The sequence below is a fragment of the Otolemur garnettii genome, unplaced genomic scaffold (genome assembly GCF_000181295.1).
Source record: "Otolemur garnettii isolate 467f Iridium unplaced genomic scaffold, OtoGar3 scaffold00011, whole genome shotgun sequence".
Classification (NCBI taxonomy): Eukaryota; Metazoa; Chordata; class Mammalia; order Primates; family Galagidae; genus Otolemur; species Otolemur garnettii.
Window position 1 is genome coordinate 26,528,923 of NW_003852406.1, and position 15,668 is coordinate 26,544,590.

The following is a 15,668-nucleotide window of genomic DNA, read 5'->3' on the forward strand; positions in this document are numbered from 1 at the left end:
AAAAAAAAAAACAAAACAAACAAACAAAACAAAACAAAAAACAAAAGAACCAGAAAGGCTCGGGCCTGTATCTCAGTGGCTAGGGCACCAGCCACATACACTGGAGCTGCTGGGTTCAAATCCAGCCTGGCCCTGTCAAACAACAACTGCAACCAAAAAATAGCCAGACGTTGTGGTGGGTGCCTATAGTCCCAGCTACTTGGGAGACTGAGGCAAGAGAATTGCTTAAACCCAAGAGTTTGAGGTTGCTGTGAGCTGTAATACCATGGCACTCTACTGAGGGTGACATAGTGAGACTCTATCAAAAAAAAAAAAAAAGCACCAGAAGGCCTGAGTTTAAATCCTGGTGCTGCCAGTTAAGAGGCTCTGGACAAGTTACTTGAGCGCTCTGAGCCAGTATTTTCCTATCTCTAAAAGAACCACCTCTGCAATATAGAACGAAGTGAGGAAATGCTGGTGAGGCTCCTGGTCCAGTCCTGCACCCCTCTCTCTGTTCCCCCAACCTTCTTTCACTACTGTTTTTAAGGGATTTAAAGGCGAAACACTCTGTGGTTTCCCTGGGGAAAATAAGCTAAATCTGAGTATAGCAGCCAAAGCTAGTCTTTGGTGGTTATTTGGGAACAAACTGACAGTTTCCTGTGAGCTCCTGGTGAGATCAAAGATGTTGAAAGAGAGTTCTCAAGTAGAGGAGGCTGAGAAGGCTGTAAATGGCACTAGTGACCTCTTCAGCTACTGTTGGCTTCCCACACACATTCAAGGGCTCTTTAGTACTGCTGCCTACTGTCCATGGCGTACACAGCCTGCTCCCCCAGCAGGTTAGACCTGCATGCAGCCTTCACCCTTCAACTGAAATGCCTTCCTCATTGACCCCTCTTGACCCATAAAATGTTAATCTGTCTCTTTTAGGGTGTGTTCACCCCACACTCTTATCTGCCTCTCCCATTCTGTGCTCTTTTCCCACCACTATAGTCTCAGCAACAGCCAACATCCAAGAAAAAATTATTTCTGGGCTCATAACTTTCTAGTAGTCACAGCCACACCCTGCTGCTAGACCAAGATCTCCCGCACATAAAATTGAATTGCGTAAGTGAGCCATGTTTACAGTAGTTGATCAGAGTTAAGAACCAAGAAAATAACTCTGTACACCTGTGACCCTCCCAGTAGAAGTAGGGGCAAGACAGGAGTTCTGGGGTTGTGGGGGCCACAAGGGAGCCCATCTCTATCTTCTGGTAGATGCGTCAGTACTTTCTGGGGGCTGGGGATACCCAGAGAGGATGCTTACAGACTGGGGATATAGAGGCACAAGTATCCAGAACAGAGGTGACAGCCCAGAGCAGAAGGCTCTGAATCTGCTCTCTGGGCATAGGCAGGAGGCTCATGGAGGAAATGGTATTCCTGCTAGACTGTGAAAGGTAGGCCGCTTAGAAACTATTCTCACCTCAGCCAGAAAATCCTGTGAGGTGGGATCAAAGTTTAGCTGCCTCAAGAAAAAGAAAGTGATGCATATGGGACATTTCTCCATCAGCCTCAGCTAAATATTTTAAATTAAGTAGTGGACCATTGTTTCCTTGGAATTGGACAAAAGACACCCCCACTCTGGGCAACTGTTTTCCCCATATTTTCTTTAATGGTGTTACTGGCAGTTTCTAACTGTCTCCTCATCCTCTGTAGTAACTGAGCTGGAGGACTTTCAAGCTAAGGGGGTCACACGGAGTGGGCTCTGGCTAGTACAAGGTCTCACTGCCCTGCTGCTCCATCCCTTCCTGTAGTCTGGACTGGGGTGGAAAAGCCTGGAGGAGCTGACCAGCCCAGCCCCCAGCCAGCGAAGGCATTCTTTGTTCCTGGAGCTGAGCTCTCTGCACTTGGGTGTTTATTTTCACACATAGTCACATAGTGGTCACACTGGCATGCTTGTTTTCACACTCCTCTCCTGCTGTGGACAGCCCTGTCTGAGATTCTGGGTTGTGGATTCTGTCTTCTCTACCCAACTGAGTGTTAAATGGTTTGAGTAAGCATTCAGAGTGCCTGGAAGTTACTGTAATTAGCAAAAAACAGTGGTGTTTTCATCTCTCTTGGTGACTGGTAGAGAAAGAATCCTCCTGTGAACTCGATCAGCTTCAGAGCTCTGGTCAGAGAGAGTTGGGAATCGAGCTGCCGCGGTAAACAGCTGACATAACAGAAGCAGCAATGATCCCCTATTAAATGTCTTTCAGCTGATAGAGGCTCCCAGGATAATTGACTTTCCAGCAGGAATTACTGGCTCAAACAAAATCACTGGGCATTAGGGCAACCTACTGAATCCTTTGAAAGGGGGAATGTAACTCTGTCTGGTTTTGCTGACCTGACAGGCATAATTCATCTTGATTATTCATTGTGCTAGTTGCCACCAGATGACACCAGATTTCTGTAATTACAATGTGGGGTGAGTTTTAGCCTTTTTTTTCTTTTTTAAACAATGTTCCTCCTTGGTTACTGGCTCCTCTGAACTGAAAGTGCTGTAGGAAGCTTTCTAACTGTGTCTGTCTTGGGAGATGATGAGTGCACAGTCAGATAGCATTTACTGAGCACTTCCTTAGACAGTGCCTTTAACTAGATAAGCAGGGAAGCGGTCTGGTGTAGCCTGTTTAGTTTTAGCTGATAGGGTGTCACTTCTCGTTGGTTATACTTCCCTCAGTATGTGCTGAGCTGCTGCATCTCAGAGCCCACTTTGAGTGAGGGAAGCAAAAGATGACCCCGAAAATTTAACTAAATAGTGCCTCCTGCTTTATTACAGGAGAAGGTGGGAGAGAATGGAATTCTACCAGGCCATTGTCTCATTAGCATGGTTTTAGAACAAGATCCCCATGCAGTCCAAAGAATTTTCTCCCAAGAAACCTCTGCTCCCTTACCTCATATGTCCTCCCCCACCACATACACACCCAAGCCAGCAGGGTGGTATGCACGTACACGTGCCCATGGTCCTAGGGAGAAATAAGTGTTCTAGACTTAGTGCATCCAATCCCATCCACTGGGTCCTCCACTGACCAGAGGGTCAGGGATGAGTAGGGAATCATACACAAGATGTCATACTCCCCACCGGCATGGGGACTTTGGGTATGTGTATTTGTATATTTTTTTGAGAGGTGCTTAATTGATGTGCCAGGCAATGGGCTCTGTGTTGAATGGGGACAAAGATACCTTTGCTCTCAAGGAGCTTATCATATTTGGGGAGTGATAGATTTTTCCAAAGTAATATGTTAAATTCTGAGCTAGAAGTGGACAGAGATTGCTTCTAGAGTGCTTACTGCAGCTGTGAGTGAAGGGAGGGCTTCTCACAGAAGAGATGCCTGATTGGAGGAATAAGAGCTGCCCACCTGGGCTTGGCGCCTGTGGCTCAAGCGGCTGAGGCGCCAGCCACATACACCTAAGGTGGCGGGTTCAAATCCCCAGCCCAGACCCGCCAAACAACAATGATGGCTGCAACAAAAAAAATGGCCAGGCGTTGTGGCGGGCGCCTGTAGTCCCAGCTACTTGGGAGGCTGAGGCAAGAGACTCGCTTGAGCCCAGGAGTTGGAGGTTGCTGTAAGCTGTGATGCCATGGCAGTCTACCCAGGGGGATAGCTTGAGGCTCTGTCAAAAAAAAAAAAGAGTTGCCCATCTGAATAAAAGTAGGAAGCCAACTTAAAGAATATACACAAAGGCATTTTCCATTGCCTCTCATTCACATGAAAGCTGCTGGTTTACCCTAATAACTTAAAGTAGGCTTAGGTTTGCATTATTTCTTTAGTGAAAATGATCTCTCACCCTACTGGCACAGTGCATCTGGGGAGCAATCTCAGTCTGTGGTGGCCCTCATGTTACTAAGGAGCTCTTAACTCTAGGCTTATGGCTTCTAATGGTGAGACTTAACTGAGAGACTACAACTCTGAGATCCCTTTGGCCTTTATCCCACATTTACAGTGATGTGTGGAAAACCAGGCTAGGGATCATTATAGCCTACATAAAATTGGTACTTCTCAGGCTTGGCGCCCATAGTAGCACAGTGGTTATGGCACCAGCCACATACAACAAAGTTGGTGGGTTCAAACCTGGCCCGGGCCAGCTAACCAACAATGACAACTGCAACAAAAAATAGCTGGGCATTGTGGTGGGTGCCTGTAGTCCCAGCTACTTGGGAGGCTGAGGCAAGAGAATTTCTTGAGCCCAAGAGTTTGAGGTTCCTGTGAGCTAAGATGTCCCAGCACTCTACTGAAAGTGACATAGTAAACCTCTGTCTCAAAAAAAAAAAAAAAAGAGGGCGGTGCCTGCGGCTCAAAGAAGTAGGTCACTGGCTCCATATACTGGAGGTGGCGGGTTCAAACATGGCCCTGGCAAAAAAAATAAAAAGTAAAAAACTGCAAAAAAAAGAAGAAGGCTCGGTGCCTGTGGCTCAAGTGGCTTAAGGCACCAGCCACATACACCTGAGCTGGCGGGTTAGAATCCAGCCCAGGCCCACCAAATGACAATGACATCTGGCAACCAAAAAATAGCTGAGCATTGTGGCAGGTGCCTGTTGTCCCAGCTACTTGGGAGGCGGAGATAGGAGACTCCCTTGAGCCCAGGAGTTGGAGGTTGCTGTGAGCTGTGATGCCACGGCACTCTACCCAGGAGGACAGCTTGAGGTTCTCTCTTTAAAAAAAAAAAAAAGAGAGAGAGAAAAGAAAATTGGTGCTTCTCAGTGATGGTTTCTGGAAGATCAGCCTGGGGATGAGCAGATTCTCTGCAACGTGGGCCTTTGTGTCCTCCTCTTCCTGGATCACCTAGGATAAATGACACCCATTTTTCTCCAAGGTGAAATCTTCCACCTGATTCCCTCTTATTTTGGAACCATAATCAAAAGGAAAAAGGAAGGTGTCCCTTTAAGAGTGGCAGAGGTGGGTAGCGCCTGTGGCTCAAAGGAGTAGGGTGCTAACCCCATATGTTGAAGGTGATGGGTTCAAGCCCAGCCCCGGCCAAAAACTGCAAAAAAAAAAAAAAGAGTGGCAGAGCTGGTCACCTGAGTAGTCTTTTATAGTGTGAACCAGGATAGCAGCATTGCTAAGAATCTTCCTCTTCCGCTTAGATCAGACGTTCTCAACCTATGGGTCACAACTCCTTTACAGTTCGAACTACCCTTTCCCAGGGGTTGCCTAAATACATCCTGCATATCAGGTATTAATGTTATACAATTCATAACAGTAGCAAAATTACAGTTATGAAGTAGCAGTGAAAATAATTTTATGGTTGGGGTCACCACAACATGAGGAACTGTATTAAAAGGTCGTGACGTTAGGACGGTTTAGAACCACTGCCCTAGATGATTGCCCTGCCTCCTACCACTTTTTCTCCTGCTGTTTTCCTGCCAACCTTATGTTTTGTTCCCTTTTAGAATGGTGGTTTGGCCTGGAGTGATGATGCAGATGGAGGCCGAGGAAGAGAGATCTCTCGAGATTTTGCCAAGGTCTGTAATATTTCCTTTGTGGTAGGGAAAGGGGCAGTTTTGCAGTGAGTGTTTGTGTCTGATTCACGAGGAATAAGGACAGGAGGGGCCAGTGAGTCACATCTGTAATTACTTAGATCATTGTAGTATCTCTGATGTAACACTTCCTGTAGCAAGATGGAATTTTTCATTGTGTTTTTTTCTTGGGGGATCGGGATTGCAGCTGTATGAATTGGATGGTGATCCTGAAAGGAAAGAATTCCTGGATGACCTCTTCATCTTTATGCAGAAGAGGGGTGAGTGTGCAATCTACCATCATTTCAGTTCGGTGAATAATTATTGATGCCTACTCTGTGCTAGTCCCTATTAGCTGTCCTCGGACGAAAAATAATTACTGCTGATTGGTTCTAGAGTTAGCCAGGTAATCAACAGCCAGATTGAAGAGGGCAGAGGGGACCTTGGCAAAAAATGGATGAAACAATCATCCCCATTCTGTCCTGCCTATCTTTATCTCTCTTCTTCTAATTAACTGGTCTCTGGAGTCATTTCAGATTCATGTATACTTACTTTTTTTTTTGAGACAGAGTCTTACTATGTCACCTTTAGTGTCAACCTCAAACTCTTAGGCTTAAGCGATTCTCTTGCCTCAGCCTCCCAAGCAGCTGGAACTATAGGTGCCCGCCACAATGCTGGATATTTTTTATTGTTGTTGCCATTGTCATTGTTGTTTAGCTGGCCTGGGCCGAGTTCGAACCCTCTATCCTGTGTGTATGTGGCTGGTGCCCTACCCACTGAGCTATGGGCACCGCCCTCAAACATACTTTCATTTTAGCTTTATAGGTGCCCTGAGCTTCACTTAAACTAGCATATGGGGCTTTTATTTGTGTATCTAGTCTTAGAGAGATGGAGAAAGATAAGTGAAAGAATAGAGCCCACTCTGGAATTCGGGGGAGGGTCTAAAGTGATTCGTAAAAAGGAAAGGACAACTCTTTTTTTTTTTTTTTGAGACGGAGCCTTAAGCTGTCCCCCTGGGTAGAGTGCTGTGGCATCACAGCTCATAGCAACCTCCAACTCCTGGGCTCAAGCAAGTCTCCTGCCTCAGCCTCCCAAGTAGCTGGGACCACAGGTGCCCGCCACAATGCCCGGCTATTTTTTGGTTGCAGCCAGCATTGTTGTTTGGTGGGTCCGGGCTGGATTTGAACCTGCCATCTTAGGTGTATATGGCTGGCTCCTTAGCCACTTGAGCCACAGGCGCCAAGCCGACAGCTCTTTTTTTCTTTTTGCCATTTTTGGTTGGGGCTGGGTTTAAACGCGCCAAGGGACAACTCTTTTTTTCTTATCCCTTGGCTTTTGATTTTTGCATTTGCTGGCTAGGTTGGAATATTCCTGCAGTAACTGTAGGGTACAATGGCCTGTGCTTTATAATGCACCCTTATAGCCATCTCCACTGTGGACCGTGGCATGACTGAGTCTTGAGCCCAGTGACTTAGCTTCCTGGCTTTATATCCTGTCATAACAATGGGTTCACCAACCAGGACAACCCTCAAGAAGCATGGCCAGAAACCTAGCCTCTCTAGAAGGTCCTCAGCAACCTATATGGCTTCACCATCGTCATCCTCAGGACAAAGCGGTAGGAGAGAGCTGTTCTCACCAAATTTCTCCCCAGGATCTTGTTTATATCTGTCTGATCATGCATCCCTTAATGTCTGTGTCAGCAACTTTGTTGAGACCTGGGAATGAAATCCTCCTCTTTATCCAAGGCTGAGTTATAATGGCAGCCCCCAGCAGTTAAATATTCTGAGTTAACTTATCTCTCTCCCTCTCCCCTGTCCCCCACTCACCCCCTCTCTCCACCCTCTCCCTTTCTCTCTCTCTCTTCCCCCTTCCCTCCCCTTTCCTCCCTTTACCCCTTCTTCTCTCCTTCCATTTCTTTGCCCTTCCTTTACCTCCCAAAGCCTTTTTGCTTTTTTGGTAGCATACCTATTACTACTGGTTTGCATAAAAAGGCAGTAAAAAGTTTTGAGTCTTGGTTTACCAATCTCCAGGCCTTTCAAAGCAGTCTAAGCAGCCCTAATTAGTTTACTATTACAACTGTTATCTGGAGCCGTATGTGTCAGTAAAAAACAAGAATATAATCCTAAAAGATAATGTGACTGGCAGCTATGAAACTCCCTGCCTACCCTGAGAGAGAAAAATCCATTTAGTACTTTGGTCTCCCTTCCAATTACCTTTTAATTATTTACAAGCTCCACAAGCCCAGCTGGTACAAACCGAGGAGTTGATCCTGTCTCAAAGGAGCTACCATAGCAATATAGATTTTAATCAGTAGTGTAGTTCTAGTGCTTTATTTTCTACTTTATTGTTTTCTCCCTTCCCAGAAGGATTTTTAAAGGGAAATAGGAGTTAGATCAGCCTAACCAAGAGTGAAGATCAGTGATTGTTTACCACTCTGTGTCGCCACTAGAGTAGGAGTTTCTTGAGGATGGCATATTTTGATTGCTTAGTGTCACCCATGTTAGCACAGGGCCAGGTAGTCAGATGCTCAGGACTGCTTGCTATGTTAGCAGTCTTGTTGGGTTTTGTTGTTTGTTTGTTTGTTTTTAAGACAGAATCTCACTTTGTTGCTCTCAGTAGAGCGCTGTGGCATCACAGCTCACAGCAACCTCCAACTCTGGGGCTTACGAGATTCTCTTGCCTCAGCCTCCCGAGTAGCTGGGACTACAGGTGCCCACCACAACGCCTGGCTATTGTTTGTTTCAGTTGTCACTGCTGTTTAAGCTGGCCTGGCCCAGGTTCAAACTTGCCACCCTCTGTATATGGAGCTGGCCCCCTACCCACTGAGCCACAGGCACCACCCATCTTGTTGGTTTTTTTTAGTTTAGTTTTGTTTTTTTGGAGACAGATTGCACTCTGTCGCCCTGGGTAGAGTCCAATGGCATCATAATTCACAGTAGCCTCAAACTCCTGGGCTTAAAATATTTTCCTGCCTCAATCTCCCAAGTAACTGAGACCACAGGTGCCTACCATAATGCCTGGCTAGTTTTTCTATTTTTAGTAGAGATAGGGTCTCTCTCTGGGTTAGGCTGCTCTCGAACTCCTGAGCGCAAGTGATCTGCCACAACTCGCCATCTTGTGGTTTTCTTGACTCAGCTTACCACATGTAAGCTGCTTTGAGATTTTGGGTGCTATCTGCATCCTTTAGCCAGCTGCCTTGTAGTTGAGAGGCAGAGGAGAGAAGTCTATATTGCATATCCTGCTGTTCTGCAGCCACTGAGACTGAGTGAGCCCAAGGGAGAAATAAGTGACTCCCTTTTTTTGTTTGTTTGTTTTGTTTTTTGCAGTTTTTGGCCGGGGCTGGGTTTGAACCCACCACCTCCAGCATATAAGTCCAGCGCCCTACTCCTTTGAGCCACAGGCACCACCCATAAGTGACTCCCTTTGATAATGTCAATTTACTATTATTTAAGTCCTGAGTAAGTCTTTGTCCTGTCTTCAGCACTTGTGTCAAGTATTTCACTATTTGCTGATATAACCAATGGAAGGGAGTCTGTTCATCTGCTCCTGGTTAGTTGCTCTAATACAAGGTTTTTCAGCCTTGCACTGTTGACTTTTGGGACAGCATAGTCCTTTGTTGTGAGAGCTAACCGTCTTGTGCACTGTAGAATGTTTGGCAGTATCTGTGGCCTTACCCACTAGGTGCCAATAGCAAGCCTTGGTCACAAACCCAAAAATGTCACTAGACATTGTAAATATATTCGGACGGAGGAGCATATTTGCACACTGTTGAGACCCTCTGCCATAGAAGGATGGGAAAGATCTAAAACGGAGCTGTCCAGTCTTTTTCTTCTCTGCTGCCAATTAGAAGAGTAAGAGTTACCTTAGAGGCTGAGTGCTATAATCCTAGCACTCTGGGAAGCTAAAGTGGTAGGATTACTTGAGATCAGGAGTTTGAGACCAGCCTGAGCAAAAGTGAGACCCTGTCTCTACTAAAAATAGAAAAAATTAGCCGGGCTTGTGGCAGGCACCTGTAGTCCCAGCTACTTGGGAGTCTGAGCCAAGAAGATCTCTTGAGCCCAGGAGTTTGAGGTTGCTAAGAGCTAGGCTGATGCCTCAGGACTCTAGCCTAGGCAATAGAGAAAGACTCTGTCTCAAAAAAAAAGTTGCTTTAGATCACACATTAAATACACAAACACCAACAAAAACTGATGAACCAAAAAAAAGGTCCATACATACATTTCCAGATATCCACCATCACAGATAAGCAAAACCGTCCTCAGATAATCAGTATGCAGCCTACTTGTTGCAGGGAGTGGGCCTGTGTTAGGCAGTGTTGTGAGCTCCCCTCCTGTGACTGAGTGCCAAAGGAGTGGGTGCTGGGACCCCATCCTTGGCTTGAGGGCAGAGAAAGCCTCTGAGGGGAGCTGTGGCTCCAGCGTATCAGGGGCAACCCCGTAGGAGGAGACAGAAATATTGTGGCACATGTGGCCCTGGCACTGCTGGAATAACTCTTAACTGTGGCCTGGAACCAGACACTTTTCTGGAAGGGTCAGCTGGCATCAGAATCTGAAGAACCATGTTTGGACAAGAAATTAGCATTTTGGTCTACAGACATACCCAAGTTATGGAAGACAAAACAGGATATTTCAGGAATCTTGCTGTAGTCTTGTTGTGGGGCTGGGGAAGAAGGCCGAGACAGGAGATAATGTGGAGGTTGTTCCGTTTAAATTTACAGTGATCTTCTTCCTGGAGAACCCTTGACAGGTGGTCTGAATTAGAGTGGGTAGTTCAAGAGGGCTGGTAGCAGATTGTACTTTTAATCACATGAAGCTTACTGTGAAGCTCTTCACAGAATGGTGAGATCAAGGGCCCCTAGACGTTTGTGACCTAATATTTGTCACTCCTGTAGTGGAGTGACTGGGACACTTGAGAGGCAGATTTTTAGCTACAGCCAAGGGAAAAGCCTCATAGACCTCACTAGCAGGTCGGAAGTTCAGCCTCCTAAGCTAATGTGAAGGATAAAGCAGTAGATTTCACAGGGGCCACTGGAAACAGCCTGGATTTGAAAGGCTGTTGATGCTCAGCTGGGCTGAGAGTGGGGCCGGGCAGCTTTGACACAGCAGGCTGTACCCACAGAGGAAGCAGACAGGGCTCTAAGGGAGACAGCACACAGCGGGTTGTCCCAAATGACTGCAGCTGCAAGTGATAAAATAGCTGTCCCAGTAGAAGGGGACAAGCTATAATTGGTGCTTTGTGCCATGTCTCTAGCTTGTTAACATGTTTAGGTGAATTGACTGCAACAGATGCGCCTTTCAGCCGTGGGCACTTCGGTTTCTAGGCCAACCAGGGTGGCTTGCACCCCAGTAGCCCCCTCCCTCACCAGCAGGGCATCTTGTCAGTAGAGGAGCCTGAGAAGAGTGGAGTGGGCTGAGATGGTGCCCTTGGGCTTGCTGTCTCCTGCCCGCCTCAGGAAACAGTGCTGCTGCAGCTATGTTCCAAGGCTTGTAGAGGTTGATGGAGCTCTACTGACGAGTGTGAAGCCAGAGTTAGCTAGCATTCTTGCCTTCCTTGCCTTCCTTTGCTCCCTTGGGGGGAGCAAATCATTCCCCCCACCCCCGCTTGTGGCCACAGTTTCCTTATCTTAAAATGAAGGAATTGATCTAGAATTAACTTGGGAGTTTCTACTTTAATTATTGCATATCCATGATTATGTTTGTTGAGACAGTCTCACCTGGATAGAGTGCCATGTCATAGCAACCTCACTCTTGGGCTCAAGCAACCCTCCTACCTCAGCCTCCTGAGTAGCTAGGACTACAGGCGCCACCCAACAACCAGCTAGTTTCTCTATTTTCAGTAGAAATGGGATCTCACTCTTGCTCAGGCTGGTCTCCTGAGCTCAAGCAGTCTGTCCACCCCGGCCTCCCAGAGTGCTGGGATTAGAGGCATGAGCCACAGCACCTGGCAGTTGAGGTGCCCTTGATGAACAAAATACAAAAGAAGAAAAGCCCCTTAGCAATTTTCAGTCAAAATAATTGTGCAAGAACTACATCAGGAATCTTCAAGACCAGCTCAGCGCCTATGGCTCAAGCAGCTAAGGCGCCAGCCACATACACCTAAGGTGGTGGGTTCAAATCCCCAGCCCGGGCCTGCCAAACAACAATGATGGCTGCAACCAAAAAATGGCTGGGTGTCGTGGCGGGCGCCTTTAGTCCCAGCTACTTTGGAGGCTGAGGCAGGAGACTCGCTTGAGCCCAGGAGTTGGAGGTTGCTGTGAGCTGTGATGCCACGGTACTCTACCCAGGGGGATAGCTTGAGGCTCCGTCAAAAAAAAAAAAAAAAAAAAGAATCTTCAAGACCAAATGCTTCACCCCTTTCCTTGCAGAGTAATATGTTTCTTCTTTTGCTTATTGAAGCCAAATTGAATTAAACATGTTGCCCTTGAGGCTCCGTGCCTGTAACTCAGCGGCAAGGGTGCCAGCCACATTCACTGGGTCTGGCAGGTTCAAATCCAGCCCAAGCTTGGCAAACAACGACAACTGCAACAATAACAACCAAAAAATAGCTAGGCATTGTGGCAGGTGCCTATAGTCCCAGCTACTTGGGAGGCTGAGGCAAAAGAATTTCGTAAGCCTCAGTACCTATGACTCAAGTGGCTAAAGTGCCAGCCACATACACCAGAGCTGGTAGGTTTGAATCCAACCCCGGCCCGCCAAACAACAATGACAACTGCAACCAAAAAATAGCCAGGCATTGTGGCAGATACCTATAGTCCCAGCTGCTTGAGAGGCGGAGGCAGGAGAATCTCCTGAACCCAGGAGTTGAAGGTTGCTGTGAGCTGTGATGCCATGGCACTCTACCCAAGGTGACAACTTGAGGCTCTGTCTCCAAAAAAAAAAAAAAGAAAGAAAGAAAGAAAATCGCTTAAGCCCAAGAGTTTGAGGTTGCTGTGAGCTGTAATGCCATGGCACTCTACCGAGGGTGACATAGTGAGACTCTGTCTCAAAAAAAGAAAAAATATGCCCTTGATTCTGTCACCCACCCCAGACTATTTTTCTAGGAAAGGTTGGTTAGATTTCAGAACTCTGATACCCCTTTTTGCTTACCTTTTGCTGTGTGTGTATACGTGCAAAAAATAAAGACTTCTTTACCAAAAATAAAGCCAAACAATTCTAAGATCACCTAGCTAATTTAACTCACTGTGGGTGGTTTCTGACACATTCCCTCAGAGATTTTCTATTTAGTGTTCCAGTGCCCAAGGGGAAGGACTGATTTATAAGTCTAGTAAGCAAAGGCTACGTGTAAACAATGCCATTTTTCCTTCATCAGCTAGGAAGAAAGCTTTGTTCCCTGTTCCCTAAGAGTTGAAATGGAATTGAGGTTTTAGAAAGAAGAAAGATGATGATGGTAATGATTTTGCTTTTTTTTTTTGAGATGGAATCTCACTGTATCTGCCCTCAGTAGAGTGCTGTGGCATCACAGCTTACAGCACTGGTCTCCTAAAGCCCAAGCCAGTGGGTACCTTCTCTATTGCCTCCGAGAAACTCCTTTCCTACCCCATTACTTCTTCTGGGGCAGCAGCCAAGCTTCCTCTCCCCTGCAACATTTGGAGACCCACAGAGAGGGCCATCTTGCTGTCACACACCACTGTCCAGTGGAAGGTCTGACAGCATCTAGCTGGTTAACATAAAGTAGTACTCTAGGCAACAAGGGTCTTCATCTCAGGGAAGGGCTGATATGACAATTCACAGAGGCTGCCATGTGTCAGGACAAGATAGCATAGGGTGGGGAGCAGAGGAGACATACTCAGAATACCTGCAAGTAAGGCTCTTTTCCTGCCCCATCTAGACACACCAGGCTAAGGACTGCTTGTTCTTGTAGAAGACAAGTTTTGTCAAGACCTGACTGGTAGAGCTGCCCTCCTGCCCCAACCACTTCTGTTCAAGGCTGCAAACTGACCTTGGTTTTCCCAAATGGATTGTTGGATCTGTTTTTAATGTGTATATACAAAGAACTGACTGTGGGAAAAGGGCTTGGTCTGGCTCAAAGTGCAATTTGAGTGTTTTTCCTTCTGTTGTGTGCTTATCTATCCATCTCAGGCAAGGAAATGTTCGTGACATATATTGCTTTGCCTTTTGGTGGAGGCGGTTTCCCATATATTCTTTGTATCTTGCAATAAAATGGTCTGTACCCTGGACACCCTTCCTGATAGACTAAAATATATTGTTTTTTGTCAGATGAAATAGGCTTAAGGGCTTCATTTTCTAACTTTATCCCAAAATCAAAGTCTAAAATGCAAATCTTTAAGTGTCAGGCTTAGCTCTTTATCTGAGGCTATTTTTCTCTCTATAATCCAGCTGCTTTTGATAAGCATACTGTTTTTCTTTTCTCCATTTTTAATAATTTAATACTCTGTAAAACCCCAGTTATCCATGATAATAGGAAGGGAGGCTGGTTTTGAAAGGCACAATTAATTTGAATAGCTCACTTTCGTCATTAAATTCAGCCTCTCCTCCTTTGAAATCTTTATGGGTACTTCTAGCACATGGTAAACTGAGTTATTTGGTAGTTTTGCCTCTTTTGCTCTAAGGTGAGCCAATATTCAGTAAATCATCCAAGGATTGGTACAGTGAAAGGTTAAAAAAAGGATTTGGCTCGCTTATACTGTAGGGAAACTGCTGAGTCTTAAGAGCCTAGTGGCACAGACTGCAGTAGAAGCTCCGACAGCTGTGCACTGCCCAGACGGGAAAGCCCTTGAGGATGCTCCTGCCTGGCCAGCCTTCCACCTGTCCTAGAGACTCCAGCCGGGTCTGAGACCTACTGGCAGGATCAGCAGGGAACCCACAGTACACCTCTTCCTGACTCCTCAGCCAGCTTCTCTGAATGCAGTTGTTAAGGAAAGAGGTGTCACAGGCATGGCTGTAATTTTATTATTAGCCATAGCAGAGTACACTATCACATATTGTTGAACTTCAGCTAAAGAGATTTAATCCAGGCTGAAGTATCAAAAACAGTAATGAATTTAAAATTACCCTTCAGGCTCAGCGCCCATAGCACAGTGGTTATGGTGCCAGCCACATACACCGAAGGTGGTGGGTTCGAACCTGGCCCAGGCCAGCTAAACGACTGCAACAACAGAAAAAATAGCTGGGCGTTGAGGCGGGCACCTGTAGTCCCAGCTTCTTGGGAAGCCGAGGCAAGAGAATCGCTTAAGCCCAAGAGTTTGAGGTTGCTGTGAGCTGTGACGCCATGGCACTCTACCAAGGGCACCATAGTGTGACTCTGTCTCAAAAATAAAATAAAATTAGCCTCCCAGGCTATAGCAGCCAGAGCTTCCTCCCATTGCTAATGGGAGTATAAGTGGGCACAACCATTTGGGAAATCTGCATGGTGGTATTCACTAAAGCTAAGCATATATGCCATCCCTGTTCCCAAGCATTTCTACTCCTGGATATGTACCAAATGGGGAAGAATGCTTATGTTCACTGAAGGCCACCTGCAAGAGTGTTAATAGCAGCACCATTTATTATAGCCAAAACTGGAAAAAATTCAAACATCCATCTTAATAAAAGTGGCATAATCACATAGTGGAATACTGCACAACAGTATAAAATATATGTCAGGATAATGCTTACCTCCATGGTGGGGAAGGAGGAGGCACGAGGAAGTTTTCTAAGGTGCTAGAAATGTATATGTTGATCTGAGGGATGGTTACATGAGTAGATAGGCAGCTACAAATCTGGAGTGCCGCATGCTTAAGGTTTGTGTGCTATAACACACAGATATAAAGTAGACACTCGCAGTGAGCAATTGGAAATAACTTAAGGATACTGGTTAGCCCAATATTAGGATATTGGCATGCCCTTGCCAACTGTCTTGTGGAACACTCCAACTACAGACTGCACTGTAGATTGCCAAACAACTGCTATCAGTTTCTCAGTGGGAGATATTTCCTATGTAAATAAGTCAGGGGAGAAGAATCATCAGTTATCTGTCCGCTGGTTTCTGGGAAGCAGGACTAGAGCAGGGCAAGAATTAATAAGCAGAGGGGTGGTCAGGAGGCCTTCCAGCCTGTACATGTTCCCTGCTAACATGGGGCTGTCTTCTTTTAGGCTTATTGGTCAGCTTACTTGACACTCAGGCTATGGAAGTGATTGATGCTCTTTCTCAAAGCCTGGAATAAGCATCAAGGGTTCCTGGCAAGGCCACACCCTAGGTCCTGGGCCCTTCAACCAGG

General features: G+C 46.2%; 1 protein-coding gene across 2 annotated transcripts in view; it reads left to right on the forward strand.

Annotated features, from left to right (window-relative positions):
• ARID3B (AT-rich interaction domain 3B) overlaps positions 1-15,668 on the forward strand; it is a 56,018-nt gene that overhangs the window by 25,362 nt on the left and 14,988 nt on the right. For both annotated transcript variants that reach the window (XM_023510154.1, XM_003784512.3), the window contains exons 2-3: positions 5,387-5,458; positions 5,661-5,733. In XM_023510154.1, coding sequence (XP_023365922.1) covers positions 5,387-5,458; positions 5,661-5,733 — 145 coding nt within the window. The remainder of the gene's footprint in view (positions 1-5,386; positions 5,459-5,660; positions 5,734-15,668) is intronic.